The sequence below is a fragment of the Gopherus flavomarginatus genome, chromosome 9, assembly GCF_025201925.1.
Source record: "Gopherus flavomarginatus isolate rGopFla2 chromosome 9, rGopFla2.mat.asm, whole genome shotgun sequence".
NCBI classification, from domain to species: Eukaryota; Metazoa; Chordata; order Testudines; family Testudinidae; genus Gopherus; species Gopherus flavomarginatus.
The window spans coordinates 73,921,693-73,937,102 of record NC_066625.1 but is presented as its reverse complement, the minus strand read 5'-3'; the positions used below and the strand labels follow the sequence as shown (position 1 = coordinate 73,937,102).

Genomic DNA, 15,410 nt, shown 5'->3' with positions numbered 1-15,410 from the left:
GTGTCAACTTCAAAACAGAGAAGAGAGCTTCAGTTAATGCCAAAAGTCATTTGAAACTTCTTCTGCATGGAGAATGTGATGTTCTGTTGACACTCAGCCAGTTTTTAAAAGTTGGTTCTTTCTTTTTTAATATTATTAACAAGGTCCATAAAAACTAAATCACTGCTTATCCCTTGAGAAGCTGGTCCTTGCTGGTCAATGCCAAGGCCAGCAGCAGTATAGTGTGAGAAGGCTGCAGCACGCTCTTTTTCGTCTTATGAACTGAAAGCTCAGTTCTCAGCAAGCTAATCCTTTAGCATTTTCATTAGCACACATACATTGGTTTCAAAAAGCTGTAACAAACCATGATATTTATGAAAATGAAAATCGCTCATAAAAAACTAAATAGCCTCTCCAAAATAAAGTGTTCCATTCTTTGACGAAGGCCGAATGCTAATAATTCATCAGGAAGTGAGGGAGAAATGCTTGACTGATCCTACGGGGTTGGGTACTGTGATTCACACTCCTTGCACCATTGATCAGCACTGGATTTGACCGGACTGTTTTAGTGACAGGTTTCAGTTTCACAGCATAAAGTGGCAAGGAATAGTCTCATCATTTATATAGTACAGCTGGAGGGTGAAGAAGTACGATAACAAAACTAAGGAGGCTAGATAAGCAGGGCCGCCTATTATCTGCAACTCTGCAGAAAGAGTATCTTTTCCACAGAGAAATTGAGATTGTGCGAAAACCGGGGGCTTGAGGGAGGGGGGAAATGCGCTAATTAAATTAAAAGTTATAGAGTCATAAGAAGTAGATAGCAGGATCCAAGTTCATACATAGTTACTCACAAAATTCTCATTGACTTCAGTGGGGCCTGATGCTGCACCGCTGAAGCCAACAGGAGTTTTGAAAATTACTTACGTGGGAGCAAGACTAGGCCCAGACACTAAGATGAAAGCAGCTTACTCTATTTTACGCATTTCCAGTTTGTCTTGGACCCAAAGAGACATATGGGCAATCAACAGCAGCATTTTAAAACCAGCTCTTTGCATTTGCAAAGTCTACATCGGGGTCGGCAGCCTTTGGCACGCGGCTCACCAGGGTAAGCACCCTGGCGGGCCAGGCCGGTTTGTTTACCTGTCAAGTCCGCAGGTTCGGCTGATCGTGGTTCCCACTGGCCATGGTTTGCTGCTCCAGGCCAATGGGGGTGGCAGGAAGTGGCAGCCAGCACATCCCTCGGCCCGCACCGTTTCCCACCGCCCCCACTGGCCTGGGATGGCGAACCACAGCCAGCAGGAACCACGACTGGCTGAACCCGCGGATGCGGCAGGTAAACAAACCAGCCCGGCCCGCCAGGGTGCTTACCCTGGTGAGCCGCGTGCCAAAGGTAGCTGACCTCTGGTCCTCATTCACAGGTTCACCAATTAATTTTTTTTTTGACTCCCTGACTGTCAGTGTCACCCTCAGCTTCTTTATACATCGTATATATTTCTTATATATAAAGTAAGTGTCTAGCCCTTTGGGTCCTAAAGATCCTCTTTAAACTGTAAACTGATTACTAGGATAGCAAATTTGTTCCACTAATTTTCTTTTAAAAACTATCACAGGTTATTCTTGGCCACTGCCAACAGTGTTTGCAGAACTGGGGTCGTATACTCATCCTCACGCCTCCCCCAGCAGCAGATATGACTGCAAGAAATAACACAACTATTTATAAATAATTCCTCCACTAAAAAAATTACATTCTGTGTTGTTTTTTTCTTGTATTGCATATATCTATTCAGCATCCCACTGTGTCTTGACAGGGATAGAGCTTTATTAATCAAATGATATTATATGCCAAAATTGTTAGACAACGTTACATTCAACTCTGTGATAAAGAAAAATTAAATTGATATGCCCACATTAAATCCATTAGACAAGCAATTAAGGAATAACAAACCTTTAACCTATACAATTTCTTGCACCTTCCTATAAAGCAGGTGGTACTGGCCAACATGGTGACACAATACTGGACTAGGTGGACCCTTAGTCTGATCCAGCCAGGCATTTCCTCAGTTCCTAAACAGATTAATGCCCTTATCCTGTATTTACAGCCACAATTAATATTAAGCAATGAGTAGAGCAATGTAGTGACTTGTCCAAGGTGACACAGCAGATCAATGGCAGAAACAGGAACAGCTCTCCTGATATTAACCCTGTATTCTGTGAACTAGATTACGCTGCCTCCCCACAATGAGAGAGTTACAATATGGTCTTTTACATGATCACAAACTACTGGGCAATGTAACACACTGTTTGACAAATAATAAAAACAGGTATAGCTTGAGGATTATGACTATCTGAACATCCAGAAGTAAAATTCCTTTAGTCTATTAGGAATTAACAGTTTGCCTTTGAAAGGCAGTTTTCTCTGGATTTGCAATAAATTCTTGGATGTAACCTATGACCTGAAGTCACAACAATGCATCCATTCTTATATACCCACTGCTCAGATGAATACCTCTGCTAACATAATATAATAGTAAGAAACTATACTCCCCCCCCAAATTCTATTCCTCCTGTAAGACTGATAATATAATATTTTGTCTTCAAATTCATCTTTATCAATCTTAAGTACACAAATGTAGCATTTTGCATTATTATTAACATGTAATCCCTACAACAATATATAACATCAAAATATAAACACAGCAGGCCAAGTTCTGCCCTCGGCTCCACCCAGACAGTTCACTGATTTCCACGGGCTTCTACTGTAGACAGTGGGATTGTAACTACAGAGAGAACGTGGCCCAGTAGCAAAACTCTTCAGTATTTTAAAAGTATTATTTGTTTTGCAAAGTCAAATAAATACACAGGCATTGTTTAGAACCCAGGTCCAATCTGCTGCTATCACAGAAGTGAGTGGTAGACCTTTGATGGACTTCAGTGAGTGCAGAATTGGGCCCTCATGTTTATTCTAAGTACTGTGCTCATTTATGGTGAACTTCTTGTTTTTGAAAAAGGGCAATTTTATCAGCCAGTTAAACTGTGGTAGTGTAAAAGGGAAGTTATTTCTGCTTCAAGTCACCAAAGTATCATGGGTGATGGTCCTCAGCCTAACACAACTTTTTGGGGAGGAGAAAAGTCCAAAAGAAATACTGAAAGGAAACTGCATACAAGTTAGATGGACAGTTGTCTAGAAAAAAAAAAGACACACACATGAATACAAACTCAAAGTTCCTGAGGGGAATGCATATATGCATTTGGAACAGGGATGGGCAAACTACAAACCACGGGCCACATTTGGCTTGCCAAGTGATTTAATGTGGCCCTCGAGCTCCCACTGGGGAGCGGGTCTGGGGCTTGTTCTGCTCCGGCGCTCCAACCAGGAAGCGGGGACGGTGGTCGCACTGCACGGCTCCACGCAGCTCCTGGAAGCAGTGCCATGTCCCGCCTCCAGCTCCTATGTTTACAGAAAGCCATTGCTCCATGCGCTGCCCCCACAGCTCCCATTGGCTGGGAACTGTGGCCAATGGGAGCTGCTGGGACAGCACATGCGGATGGGGAAGCTTGCAGAGCTGCCTGGCCACACCTATGCATAGGAGCTGGGGAGGGAACAGGCTAGTACTTCTGGGAGCTGCCTGAGGTAAGAGCCACCCAGAGCCTACACTCCTGAGCCCCTCCTTTGCCCCAACCCCAGCCGTGATCCCCCTTTTGCCCTCCGAACCCCACGATCCCAGCCCAGAGAACCCTCCAGCACCCCAAACCCCTCATCCCGCACCCTCCACCCCAGAGCCCCCAACTCTCCCATCGCACCCCAACCCCATACATCATCTTGGACCCCCCACACACACCCTGAACTCCTCATTTCTGGTCCTACCCCAGAGCCTGTACCCCAAGCCAGAGCCCTCACCCCCCCATGCCCCAACCCTCGCCACAGCCCTGAGCCCTCTCTCACCCTCTGAACTGCTCAGTCCCAGCCTGGAGCACCCTCCTATACCCCAAATCCCTAATCCCCAGCCCCACCCCAGAGCCTGCACCCCAGAGAGCTCATCCCATCTCCTGACTGCACCCCAACCCCCTGCCCCAGCCTGGTGCCCCCTCCCGTACCCTGAACTCCTCATTTCTGGCCCCACCCCAGAGCCCACACCCCCTCCTGCACCCCACCCCAATACGATTTCCATACCCAGATGTGGCCCAAAAGTTTGCCCACACCTGATTTAGAAACTTGAAACTAAAAGCCATACATTTGTAAATTCTGTGCTACTGCTGAGAAGAGTCAGAAAAGGAGAGTATCTGGTATTTGGTACAAGTGTTCTCAATGATGAGGCAACTACCATATCTGCTTCTTAATATAGGAAAGAGGATATCCAAGGCAAATTGGAATTCTTTTGTTTTGCTTTTTAAAAACAAAGCATAAGCATAGCTTTTCCCAAATAAAATTCTTATAAACTAGGTTTATGTTGCAATGTCCTTTTTAAGTCTATTTCTCTGATGGAATTTTATTAAACACGATACAGCCCAAAGTTAAAGATAGAAAGTTATGGCAAATATGCAACATTAAAAATACATTGTCTTCTAGTGGCAAGTAAAATAGGGCCTCATAAAGTTTCCACTGCATCCCAGTAGGGAGTTAAAGGTCACTGCTAACTCGAAGTTAAAAACAATGGGAAGTAGAGGATGTCATTCTTTTATATTTGCCCAGTGATTCTGTGTTTTCTTTGTACAAATTTATTTAGGAAACTGGGAAATCTAACAAACAATGAAGTGATTTCAAGGCTGCCTTGTTCCTCCCACACCCATCAGAAATGGGTTCATTCCACTTTATAAAATGTTTAATGTATAAAGAAAAATATTTGAACTTTCCAAGTATATAAAATGCAAGTTTTCCAGGAAACTTTAAAATGAAAGTGATAATTATTTTGTTTGTACTAAAAGAGTAAATCCCCCTCCTTATTAACCAAAGAACAGACAATAAAACTCAACTTAAATCAAAGCAGCTTAAAGTTATCAATTTATATATAGCTCAAAATACCAACAAAACAAAAAACTTACTTGAAATTTAAAACTGATAAATTCATACAGGAATGAAATATACATCTGAACAACTGGATGATTGTTATTAAGTCAGCAAAAATGTGTCACCCTAATTTTTAGGGGTCAAATTAAGCTGCCTCTGATGCACATGTACACAGGGGAAGACAAGCATCTAGGCAGGGTGTGGGCTTGTGGACTGTTCCCCATACCTCCATAAACTTTGAGGTTTACACTTATAATATATGGAGATATACCTATCTCATAGAACTGGAAGAGACCCTGAAAGGTCATCTAGTCCAGCCCCTTGCCTTCACTAGTAGGCCCAAGTACTGATTTTGCCCCAGGCCCCTAAGTGGCCCCCTCAAGGATTGAACTGACAACCCTGGGTTTAGCAGGCCACTGCTCAAACCACTGAGCTATCCCACCCCCCAGGTAGGCCCTGGGACCAGGAGGTTTTATTAACTTATATGCTGCCACACTACCCTAACAGATTTTTTGCCCCATGTGCTGGGGCAGCGTGAGGACACTATAACCAAGCTCATCATGTAAGAGCTAATATTAACACTGCTTTGGTCCTCAGCTTCCACTATGTGAACAGGAGTGGAGAATGCTCTGCAGCAAAGAGGAAATGCTTAGCACTTCCAAGTATCAGGTCCTGCAGCAATAAAGGTGACTTGCAAAAGCAAAAATAGGCCCTCAACAGCTGAAAGTGAAAGTTGAGTAACTGAATGGGGAAAAGATTTTTACTCAGAGTGTTTAAAAAATAACTTCATTTCTTTTTGTTAACACCCAATTAATTTCAATCACTGACATTTTGAAGAAAAAAAAATGTGTGTTATAGATTCAGTACCCCCTACCCCTTCCACTAAAATATGAACTTAAACAAGCCATGCTCCAAGACACCCAGGAGCTCCTTCAATAAAAGTAGGGGAAAAGAAAGCTTCCTAATATTTCTAAAAAACAAACCAAGCAAATTCTCACACATGAAAAAGGGCACAAATCCAATTTAGGGGACAAGAATCTTTTGCAGTTCATCTTTCTCACATGTACAGAAGAAACCAAAATCCAAATTCAGGGTCTAATAGCCAAATGACAGCCATTAAAATTAATGGGCCTGATCTTATTGACGTCAGTTACAGAACTCTCATTAGCTTTGGTGGGAACAGGATCAGGCCCAATAGGAGCTGAGTAGCTAAAACTCCACAAAGGGTCTTTAAGATGTAGCAGCTAATAAATAAAAATTGGCCACAGTGTAATTAACTAAAACAAATTAATATTTCCTCTAGGCCCAGTCCAACACCGAGATCCTCCAGTGCATCCCTTGGGCCCATACATGGGAGATCAGGGGTTCTGTTGTTTTTTAAACTGGCAACATCATTTTATCCCAAATGCTGCCTTTAAATCTTGATAATCCTACAAAAATGTGTTCCAAAATATTTTACTTTGTTAAGGGCAGCTCATGGAATTGTCAGTTTTTAGATGTTGAAAAGGTACGAATACACAGACAGACAATGTTAAAAACATTATTTAAAAAGAAGAATTTCAAATTAATTTGTAAACCACACTGAAATGGGAGAATGAGCATGATGTAATTTCAATGAATTTAAAAAGTCACTTTCTAACACTCTTCCTTTCTCCAGAAAGGCATATATACATGTGGAAGCTGCAACTACTGGTTTATAAAACACTAAACTTTTATGGAATGTTGAGTGACATATTTACAGATTTTACAACGAAGAGGAGAAAAGGGCCTGGGAGTTTGATTCAGGGTCAACAGTTCAGCCCACAGCAGAAGGGGATGAGCTGGAAGAATGCAGACATCAGAGACTTCACTGTTTAATTTCATCCCCTACTGTAATGACTCTATCAACATAATTTACTGTGCTTTCAGGCGGGCATTTTCATATGGATCCTAAGGAAGTTAGGTGCCCAAATATCACTGAAAGTCAAGGGGATTTGGGTGTATAACCTCATTGGGTGCCTTTATGGAAAAAAAAAATCACAGCCTTTCCTATTGAGTGGTCAGACTATTTAGTAATACATATTTAAAAGTTCAGTATGCATCTTGTCACCCTCACCAGTTTCAGTTATGGTTGAACCATGATATCTAATTATTTTAGACCAGAGGTAGTTACATACAGAAGGTCATAGAGGCAAATTAATCCCCGGTCAAACTCCATTAAAGTTATGGATGAACTTGGCCTATAAAGCACTGAATGCAATTCATACAGAAAATTCGAAGTTGGCCAGATAACAAGCAATCACATTTAATGAACACTCTTCTAAGCTTTACTATCAACCTTTTAACTCCACGGATATTTAGCAAATATGTTTGCTATTTGACTCTATTAAGTACATAGTACTAGATCACCTTCGAAAAAGGTGGGATGGGGTGGGAGGGACAGACAGCCTGATGCCTTATGAAAAATTTCTATGAAATAATTCTATTTAGAAATCAATCTGCTCATCTATCATACTTGCTTTAGGTTTCTTCCATTATTCTTTGGATGCAAATAAGGGCTTTATGTTTCTCTGTTCATTATGTTTATTTCCGAAAAGTGCAAGATCCAGGGACTGACTTACTTGTTGTTAATGGGGCCAACTACAGAGTCCTTACTTAGGTAAATAGTCTTCAGCACTGAAGAAACGGCCCCTTCTCCTCCCTGCCCCCAGATGCACAATACTTTAGAAGTGTAAAGTATTATTATTATACTCCTGTTCGGAATATCATAAAAATTGCAGTCACTAATGCTGGAAAGGTTCTGACTTTGTTTCTGAATATGGATAAATACTTGAACAAGAAGAATGGATATTAAAAACATAAGCAACATATGGAAGCAAAATGGTTTCTAAATAGAATAGCTTCAAATGAGCTATGAGCAACATTTAAAAAAAATATTTGGTTACACAAAAAGCTGGAAACAATATGCCCTTCATAGCCATACTGTTTGTAAGCTTTTTCTTATTCAGAGTGTACAATAGTGTTGTCATTGAACATGATCCAGGAGCAAGAATCTACATCTGGTGGGACTGTTTCACAGCAATGATCATTATTTACTACTTGTGTTATCACTTCACATTTTAAAAACTGAACTGTTGACACCTTAAATACTAAGGAGACTGGTGCCTTGAACTATAATTTCATACCATACAATACTGGGGAGCAATGGAGGGAGAGAGGGAAATATACTATATAATTAACTTTTCGATGAATTTGGGGTTTGGGGCAAGGTTAAAAAACAGTGTGAGCAAGTGTATTATATCACTAGGATGTTTCTTACTGTGGATTTATCCAAATAGATTTACACATCCCCCTGTTAACTAAGATTTTAAGATAACAACAGGCACAGTGTGTTAAGCAAAATGACATACTGCAAAGAGAATGGAAATAAATGTTTATTTTCAAGACTTTCCACATCAACACACACAGGTGTAAGGAGAAAAAGAGCTAAGAAACTTTCCACAAAGCCTGAAACTGGCAGGAGACTGACACACAGAAAGTTCCAGCCAGAAAGGATGAGGGACATGGCTGCAGGAGGCAGAGAGAAAAGAGTGTTTCACTTCTGTCAGTAAGGTATAAGCTGAAAAGAATCATTATGGAGTTAACATCATCCACTCCAAACACTCAGGGCCAAATCCTGCTTGCCTCCGCCACACAAGAAGCTGCACTGACGTTCAGAGATGCAATTCTGGTATGTTCCTATTCTACGTCAAACTGCTACTGACTTCAGCAAGAGCAGGTCTGGGACCTATGCAAGGATTGGGAGTAGTAGTTCCATTGGCTAGTCTGAATGATTAAAAAAAAAAAAAAAAAAAGGCTCATAGTATGCTCCCAGCACAGAAATTTCTACATTGTGAGTGGCCTCAGGACTGCTCTTTGAATTGATGCTCTTCTACCTTCTATTCAAACCAAAATCAAATCAAATCATAGCAATCTAAAGAAACACTTTGATTTCAGCATGCAAGGCTGAAGTAAAATTGAACATACTCTCAACGCATCAAAGGCCTAGTTATTTAAGTTTGCTTCATATCAACTCAAAAGGAATCTACAGTCCACGGGCAAAGAAAGGGTTTGTCCTTTCCAACAACAGAATCAAAAGGCAGCCTGGGAGTCTGGCAGCCGCAGGGAGCGAGAAAGGTTAGAGTGTCTCAGCGTGGGAAGGATCCATCTCAGTGGGAGCAAGGATCTCTATACAGGAGGGCTGATGTCCGTGGAAGTGGGAGGGAAATGACGGTGAGCAGGGTTGTCATGGGAATGATTGAGAACTGACTTTGGAAGGAGCAGAGAGGAATCAGAAGAGAGTTGGATGGCCTCAGTGGGAGTGGGGACACTACATGTGGGAGTTTCAAAGAGAAGGAGAGCCCACCATGTGTTCCCAGGGGAGGGAATGCACAGCCCAAGCAGGGCAGGAGAGCATGCTAGTCTCCATGATGTGTGATTAAATACATACAGATTATATCTGATTAAATGAGAAAGTCAGTGTACATCGTAGCATTACAGAGCCATTCATTAATGGACTATAACAGATGTTATTTCATGTTTGTTAAACCACCCAGAAAAGGACAGTTCAACAGGTTTTGAACTAAGAATGCTTACTGTTTCTAAAGCCTTGGATTTCATCTGCTGGTCCCCAACCAGCAGATAAAAATCAAACAGCCTTTTACAACGTGATCTGCTTTTACCTTAAAATATCAGAGCCTTTGGTTTACTGCCCACTCCCCAAACACACCCCGTGGTGTGTGTATATTGTTGAAAATACTCCTTGTCAAGGGCCATACAAGAAAAAGAAAATATTACACAAGTAAATTAACTGTGGCATGAAATACAGAGTGAACGTATGAGAGCACGGTGAAGTACAAGGGTTCATTGACATGATGTTGGGACAGCATATTGCTCACAAAGAGCAATGCCATGAGCAAGCTATGCAAGTCATTCTACACAAGTGCCAATTAAACATTTACACCATATCAACATTTGCTCTGCTTATGCCACATTTTTAACTGAGCAAATATATTAATGTTTTAGACAGGTTTTTTTTTTTTAAATGTATGGATTTTTTTTAAATCCTCCTTTCTGTAAAGCCAGGTATTTTAGTACCATGAGTCCAATTATATAAACTTCGGAGGGAAAGAAAAAAATATAGTTGGTACATTTAAAATGTACATACAAGTATCAGAGCATTAAAGTCCAAGATCTTGGGATCTTTTGGGGCTAAAAGCAAGTGCTATCCCATTGGTACCCTGGAAATATGTGCTTTCCAACAGTATTCTACAATAATCAGACCTTAAACTTGTCACTGTTCCAGGGCTAAATATTGCAGAGCCTACCCAAAGACCAATGTAATTTTGGATTGAAAATTCTATATTTGGGGGGCAAAAAAACATTTTTGAGGCAGGTTCATTTTTTTAAGATGTGACACTTATTTGAAGCGGCTCAGAGATTACCAATGTTAGAACATCTCATGGGAGTATTGATTAATGGGAACACGTGAGGCCACCAAATGCTATTTATGATATGATTTCTTGGCTTATTACATGGATATCACCACAATCATTTATGCCAGATATAGGTATTGCTAAATACATGTATGCCTACATACACTACACAAAGTATTCTGCAAGATCACTTTGGAAAAGGTTTGATTTTTTCCTTATTAAGGAAGAAATGTTAATCTTTGTAGACATATTTCATGGATGACGGGAGGCATAAAATACAGTGGGAAGACATTTTACATTTAGTGATTCCCTGTCATCTGATCTTAATGGATATCAGAATATACTCTAAAATAGATATAGAATAAATCTCAGTATCAGCTAGCAGGAGAGAGAGAAAGAGAGTCTCTTCTTTTACATCTCGGATTTGGTTGGGTTTTTGTATGGTGCTTTTTTACTTGAAAGTCGTACGTATTATAACCAAACATACTGGTCCAAGGAAAGGGATTACATCATCATAAACGTTTCTACAAATGGTAGTGAAAACAGGTGATGCACACACAGTGGGCCAAATTTTGTTCTTATGTGTAACTGTGACTTTCCTGACTTCCATTTGTAACAGAGGAGAGTTTGGCCCAGGTGTGACTATTGCTGAGAGACAGAGAAAAAATGTCACTCAGGCAGGTAACTGCTATACACACAAATCAGAGGCATTCCAACTACCCTATCACATGATAATCATTGGCTAACCTCATGAGGTGCTGACCATGTTCTGCACAGTGCTGAGTGCCACTGAAGGTGTCCAAGCACTTCAGAGAAGGTTCTCAGCCCTCTGCAAATTTTTAATGGTTTGTGGTACCATGCTTACTCCCACAGTTCCTCCTTGGGCCAGAGTCCTACTAACTTCAAAGTTGTATGATTGTATGACCTTGCACCAAATACTGCTCCCACCCTCCCACTGGCTTCAATGGAATCAGGACTGGGCCCCTTAGTCTCAATTTTCTTGTGCTCTGTTTCTTTGTAAAAGAACTTTACTGTATCACTGAGAGTAGGTGACACAGCAATAGTACAATTCAGTTTTATACACAATACAATTTCAGTGACAACATAGTTGTAAACTAACATAGTAAGGATAGTAAATGTGATAACAATAACAGGCTAATAATAACAGCAGAGAAAGTACAGTTCTATGCTGTTTTACATATCTGAAGGATAGCACAGGATTTTAAACAAGAAAGCCAGGAGGTGGAGAGGTGAAATCAAATTAGTATTAAATTTATTTTTCAAAAAAACTACTCCCATTAAGGAAAAACAATCATGTTGCAGCAGCGTTGTCAGCAGTAACCTACCATCACAGCTATGAAATACGACTTTTTGTGAAAAAAACCTAGACAATTACCGGCAAGATTAGAGTATGAACGTGAACTAAGATCAACCGCATGTCTAGCTGAGTTACCTCTGATGTCCCTGTCCCACTAACAAGCAATGTATTCATAAGCATCTTGAAAATAAAAAAAAAAAATAAACTGTTTTCTTCTTCCCTGGATTCTCTGACAATATGTATTATTTAACAGAGTGAACATATAGAAGACTAAAGTATCTTTAAATGTGAATATTATATGATTTTCTTGTTTAAAATGCTGAGATCCTTCAAGCATATACTTGAAAATCAGAAAAAATAAATAAAAGCTACCCAAACAAATCTCAGAGTTCTGATGACAACATAAATAACCTGTATTTCTTTATTGTAGTTTCCATGATTCCATCAGCATACTTTGGTGTGTATGTAGTCTCATAGCTCAGTTTCTTGTGTCTTATTTAGAACACAAATACAAATGTTAATTTGGCAAATAATTGCTCTAGTTATTCATCCTATTACCTATATAGTTTCTTCTTACATCCCACATTTTTTCAACTCTGTGAAGTGACATTGTTATATTTGGGGGCAAGTAATTTAAGAGAATCACCCACACCACAGAAACAAATTGTTGTAGTTCACAATCAATAACGTAGACACATTCTTAATATAGATTGTAAAAGGTTCAGAAAACTGTACAAATTATTAGAGGTATTGTAAACTGCAAAACGTTGTGACTCTTTGTTAGTTCCTTTCTGTATGTCATACCTATTTCTTATATTTACAGCATGTGTATCTCTTAACAGATATCACGGTAAGCCAGGGATCAGCCATGTTATATAATAGCTCCTGTGCATCCATAACTTGCCTTTTCATTTGTACTTATTTATTTCTACAAAATGCAGAATGCTTCAAAAAACTGAGAAAACACTCAACCACAAAAACTATATTAGCAACTTAACAATTATAGGCCACTCAGAGAAAGTAAATATAAATGCAATTCTTCAGTGCTCCTAACTTATTTTAAAAATCACAAATTCTTTATTTTTTCAGTATGTGCCCTTCTGTGAGGCACACTGGGATTATGCTATATGTATGCATACACACACTAATACTCTACAAAATAGCTTGTCTAGAAAAGCAAGCAAAGTCAACAAGTGGTTAATGTAAATCAGAACCCTATCCAAAAATTCCTGTTCCAGCTCTCTGAGGGGAAGAAAGGGTTTAAAGTGACCGGCCCATTTACCAGATAGTTTTATATGGCATTGGTATTTTGCACCCCAAAAGGCAAGCACAAATAGCAATATTTGATAAGTCAATAACAGATGTAAATACGTTAGTTGCAGTGCAGGCTCACACAAGCCTTGTCCCACCATAGAAATTTCTGCTGCCGAATGCAGAGGGCCTATCTCCTTGCCTTGATCTAACAGATTGACAAGGACATTTAAACAGCTCTCCTTTTCCACTACACCAAAAACTCTTCCCATGGAATGAAGAAACAGGTTTGGGAACATCGACAAAGTAGTTTCATGAGACTGATTAGTTTATAAACTAACTGCTCAAGCCATTAAAGCTTTCCCACAATCAGCTTTCGCATTCAGATAGCTTCCCTGGGTCAAATCACTGGAGCCAACTCCTGTTCTGAGAGAAATAGTGCTTCTGTCTAGCACTCTTTTTACCTTCAAGCTGGATCTGCTGGTCTGGGTGTCTGGCTCCATTCTCTGGCTGTTCTCCCTCTTGTCTTTCTTAGAGGAATTAGTCCTCACCTTATAAGTGGATGTGTTGGAGGATTTAATGAATAATCCCGGGACGGAGTTGCCTTGCTGTTGCTGAGACATGCTTGTGTTGGTCTGGTGAGGGGAATTGGACTCCTCAGACTCTTTGCTACTGTGATAAACCACCCTGCTGTCAGAGATGTGGATGCTTGGAGCACAGCCCATGCTTTGTGACCACTTCGGGACTATTTCTAAATTTTTTTCCCCCTCCTTCCAGTGGGTCTTTTCCCTTTGATTATTATTATAATTGTTTTGTTTGTTTGTTAACAGGTTGAATCTCCTTCCTGCTTCTCCGCTACGCTCGGGAGCATTGTCGTCGGTCCTTTCTACACCCCCAGAAACGTGTGTTCTCTTCCTCCTCCAGGAAACCGGGATCCGTGGCGCTCAAGAACAGCAGCGGGGCTGGGAGGGGGTTCACGAGCTGGCCCAGTTCATGCTTTCACCGGTTCTCTCTTTCCAATGAAGCCATCTCAAAATCGCGGTAGGATTTTTTGTCAGCCCGAGCAAAGGGACGGGGGGGAGGGCAGGCACACCAGCGTCTCCTCGGACTAAGCGCTCAGCGCCCTGAACATTGGACCATTTCCCTCTCCGCACTAGCCCACAGAACCGAATATTTTCCACTGGGGTTTGCAAAGTGTTACAAATTAACCCTGGGGGCCGTGGGGGGGGAGTCTCCCCCCACACACCTTGTCTCCCACAGCCCTCACCAGGCGCTGCGTGTCGATTTATCCCGCTCACCAAGATCAAGACCCGAGCCTGTTCGTTGCCTTGAGCCTTTTTTTTGGAGGGGGGGAATCAACCCCCCCTCCCCTCTCAAGCTAGTGGGTGTTCCTCGATCACGCTCCCGTCCGATTCATGTTCCTCTCCGTCCTCCTCTGTCCCCAGAGCCGCCGCCGCCGCGCAGGCTGGCTATTGACATTCACGGGCTAGCCTCCTCTCGGCGAGGGCTTCGGAAGGAAGATTCCCCCCTTCGGAAACAGGGGGGTTCTTCTAGCCAGCAGAACATTCCATGCCGCGGGGCTAGCCAGCCGGCGCTCCCGGCTGCACTGCACCAGCCTGGCAAGGGGCGGCTGGCTGGGAGGCACGGGGAAGCAAGCTCAGAGGTTGACCCGGGGAAGGTGGGGGTGGGCAACCATAGGAGCAACCCTAACAAAAATACTGCATAACTCAGAGAGGGGCTGCTGAGATCCAGAGGAGGAGCCGGCTCAGCTGGCAGAGGCATCAAAGGGCCTCCTCCATGTTTCGTGGTCACAGAAAAGATGCAAAACGTTGCACACACGTTAAAAAAAAAATTATCCTAGAGTCCCATCTCCGCGGCATGCATTAAAATGGCGAGAGGTTTAATTCCCAGGCATTCGCTCTCCCTGCAGCTGAGGCTGGGCAGGAGGAGTGCCTCTCCTCGGCGTCTCCTTTCCTTGCTCCGTGCCTGTGGATGCTGTTCTTATTGATGCTTCTCAGCAGCAGCCCCCCCTCCCTTTCCTGCCCCCCCGCCCTCCAAAGCTGCCCGCTTGCGAGGCTTCCCCTTGCAGTTCTGCCCCGGTGTTTGACAGCAGCGGCGGAGCCAATACAAGCACCCGCCAGCGGTGACCTCCAGCCTTTATTGGCGTCAATGCAAATGAGCCGGCGAGGGCCAATCTGCAGCGGCCCGGTCGATGCCAGGCGGCCCCGCGCGAAGGAGCGAATTTCAAACTGCTCCCGTCGCCGCCGGGCCCCTGCGCACCCACCGGGGGCTGGTCCCATCAGCGGCAGCAGCGCGCTCGGGGCTGGTCCCCGGCTCTGCACGCCAGGGCCAGTGCACCGAGCAGGAGTGTCTCCACGGGGAAGCTGGGGCGCCACCTGGTGCG

General features: G+C 42.4%; 1 protein-coding gene across 1 annotated transcript in view; it reads right to left on the bottom strand.

Annotated features, from left to right (window-relative positions):
- PDE8A (phosphodiesterase 8A) overlaps positions 1 to 15,038 on the bottom strand; it is a 194,387-nt gene extending 179,349 nt beyond the window's left edge. The window contains exon 1 of the mRNA XM_050966628.1: positions 13,471 to 15,038. Within this exon, the coding sequence (XP_050822585.1) occupies positions 13,471 to 13,731 (261 nt within the window). The 5' untranslated portion in view covers positions 13,732 to 15,038. The remainder of the gene's footprint in view (positions 1 to 13,470) is intronic.
- Between the last annotated feature and the right edge of the window lie 372 nt (positions 15,039 to 15,410).